Source organism: Berghia stephanieae, chromosome 15 (genome assembly GCF_034508935.2).
Source record: "Berghia stephanieae isolate SIO BIC M18660-M18661 chromosome 15, UCSD_Bste_1.3, whole genome shotgun sequence".
NCBI classification, from domain to species: Eukaryota; Metazoa; Mollusca; class Gastropoda; order Nudibranchia; family Aeolidiidae; genus Berghia; species Berghia stephanieae.
Window position 1 is genome coordinate 1,913,123 of NC_088374.1, and position 2,500 is coordinate 1,915,622.

General features: G+C 42.3%; 1 protein-coding gene across 1 annotated transcript in view; it reads right to left on the reverse strand.

Moving 5' to 3' along the window:
• LOC144960269 (uncharacterized) overlaps window positions 1-2,500 on the reverse strand; it is a 46,081-nt gene that overhangs the window by 14,384 nt on the left and 29,197 nt on the right. The window contains exon 9 of the mRNA XM_078893312.1: window positions 1,093-1,174. Coding sequence (XP_078749438.1) covers window positions 1,093-1,174 — 82 coding nt within the window. The remainder of the gene's footprint in view (window positions 1-1,092; window positions 1,175-2,500) is intronic.

Here is a 2,500-nt window from a genome sequence, read left to right on the forward strand (position 1 = left end):
AGAAAGCAATTGGAAAACAGGTACAGGGGGGTGGAAGACACAACAAGTACCTCCCTGGCCACTATGGGAGGTCAGAAACCCCACCCAGACCTACAAAACTCATCCAGACACAAGCACAGGTCCGCACTAAGAGGAACACACTCAAATGTTAATCATAAATAATATGTAAACAAAACATAAAATACAGTGCATAACGGAAAGATGATTTACGAGGAAAAAAATATCATCTCCCAAAACTAAATATACAATTGACTGTTTCTCTCCCAGCCAATGTATCCGGCCAGGGCCAGGACAAAACCAAGTAATCTCATTCCAAGACAAAGACAGAAAGAATGTTGGAAAACAGATATAAGGGGACAGAAGACACATTAATTACCTCCCTGCCCACTATGGGAGGACAGGAACAATTCCTAAGATTCTGCCTATACATCCTGCTACTGAAATAGTTATACCACCAAAGAATGCATGCCAAAATTGAGGAGGTCACTGACAGGGTCCCATTGAAGGAGGTCCTAGAAGAAGCCCCAACAACCTAGAGACTGAAATCAAGGAAACCTTTTAATACTTCAAGACAACATTTCAATGTGAAAGAGGAATGGATGTCGATGTGGAACCAAGACAGCCCCAGGGGAGGCGACATCATACCCGACCCAACAGAAAGAACACCTGGTTTTCTCTGCAATAGCCGAAAATGCTGGGTACCTCCAACCGCATTTTGACAGGACATGGCAGAAACGCAGCTAACATGCATAGATGGAATCTGAGAGAATCAGATGCATGCCGTCATTGCCACTCAGCGCATAGTTGAGTCGTTGGAGAAGGCTCTTTTGCACATTCTCTCACCGTACTCGCGTGTAAAATAAGTACCTGGCCATTAACAACGTTGTCTATGTCCGAAAAAATTGTAATATCGCCTAACAGGCGTCACGTCCCATCCTAAATGTTAAATGTTGCTGTTAGTCAGGGACCCCTTGTAAAGTATAGTGGATATTGCGCTATGTAAAAGCTCAATTTCAAAAAGGTAAGAATGATAGGAGACCAGCCTTTGCATCAGTTTTGACTCATACGATGAAGACCCGATGAAGACCATACCAATTTTGTTGGTCATCCCGACTTCCATAAAATCCTCTCGTATCTTGTCCATATACGTCTGAAAGCACCAATAAGTCTCTACCTGAAAAATATAAAAACAACAAAAATAAATATCTATAGATAGTATGCGCTTTGGCTAAGAAGCTCATAACATTGCCATCCGGAAATATAACGGACCAACACATAAATCTGTGTGCATTACGTCATGCCCCAAGCCATGGCCGATTAGAGTACTATAGTTACGTCATGCCCCAAGCCATGGCCGATTAGAGTACTATAGTTACACCATGCCCCAAGCCATGGCCGATTAGAGTACTATAGTTACACCATGCCCCAAGCCATGGCCGATTAGAGTACTATAGTTACACCATGCCCCAAGCCATGGCCGATTAGAGTACTATAGTTACACCATGCCCCAAGCCATGGCCGATTAGAGTACTATAGTTACATCATGTCCCAAGCCATGGCCGATTAGAGTGCTATAGTTACACCATGCCCCAAGCCATGGCCGATTAGAGTACTATAGTTACACCATGTCCCAAGCCATGGCCGACTAGAGTACTATAGTTACGTCATACCCCAAGCCATGGCTGACTAGAGTACTATAGTTACGTCATGCCCCAAGCCATGGCCGATTAGAGTACTATAGTTACGTCATGCCCCAAGCCATGGCCGACTAGAGTACTATAGTTACACCATGCCCTAAGCCATGGCAGATTAGAGTACTATAGTTACACCATGCCCAAAGCCATGGCCGATTAGAGTACTATAGTTACGTCATGCCCCAAGCCATGGCCAATTAGAGTACTATAGTTACGTCATGCCCCAAGCCATGGCCGATTAGAGTACTATAGTTACACCATGCCCCAAGCCATGGCCGATTAGAGTACTATAGTTACGTCATGCCCCAAGCCCAATATGAATAAAGGCTTTGAAACAGGCAGCATTAGCTCATCACCACCGTTTTCAGCACATTCAATGGACCCGATTCAGCAAGGGTTTTTTTTGTTGTTTTTTTTTTGTTTACTTTCCCTTTTTTAAAAATCAATTTGCACTATGAAACAATGTTGATAATGATGGTGATGATGATGATGATGATGATGATGATGATGATGATGATGATGATGGTGATGATGATGATGATGACGATGATAACAATAAAATTTCGGCACCCCATTTTATGAAACACCAGAGTATCCGACGTGCTGATTCATCATCATCATCATCATCCAAATGTAAATTGAAAAACCCACCTTCTTGTCTCATAATATCTGCTTTGCTATGAAGTTTTTCCTCTAGTGTGTGTAACATATAATGTCTATTGCTAAGCAGGTGTGTAATTGAAATGGCCGTGTCTCTTATTGCTTTTTTTTATTTCATTGTTGTCATTGAATTACTATATTTGTTT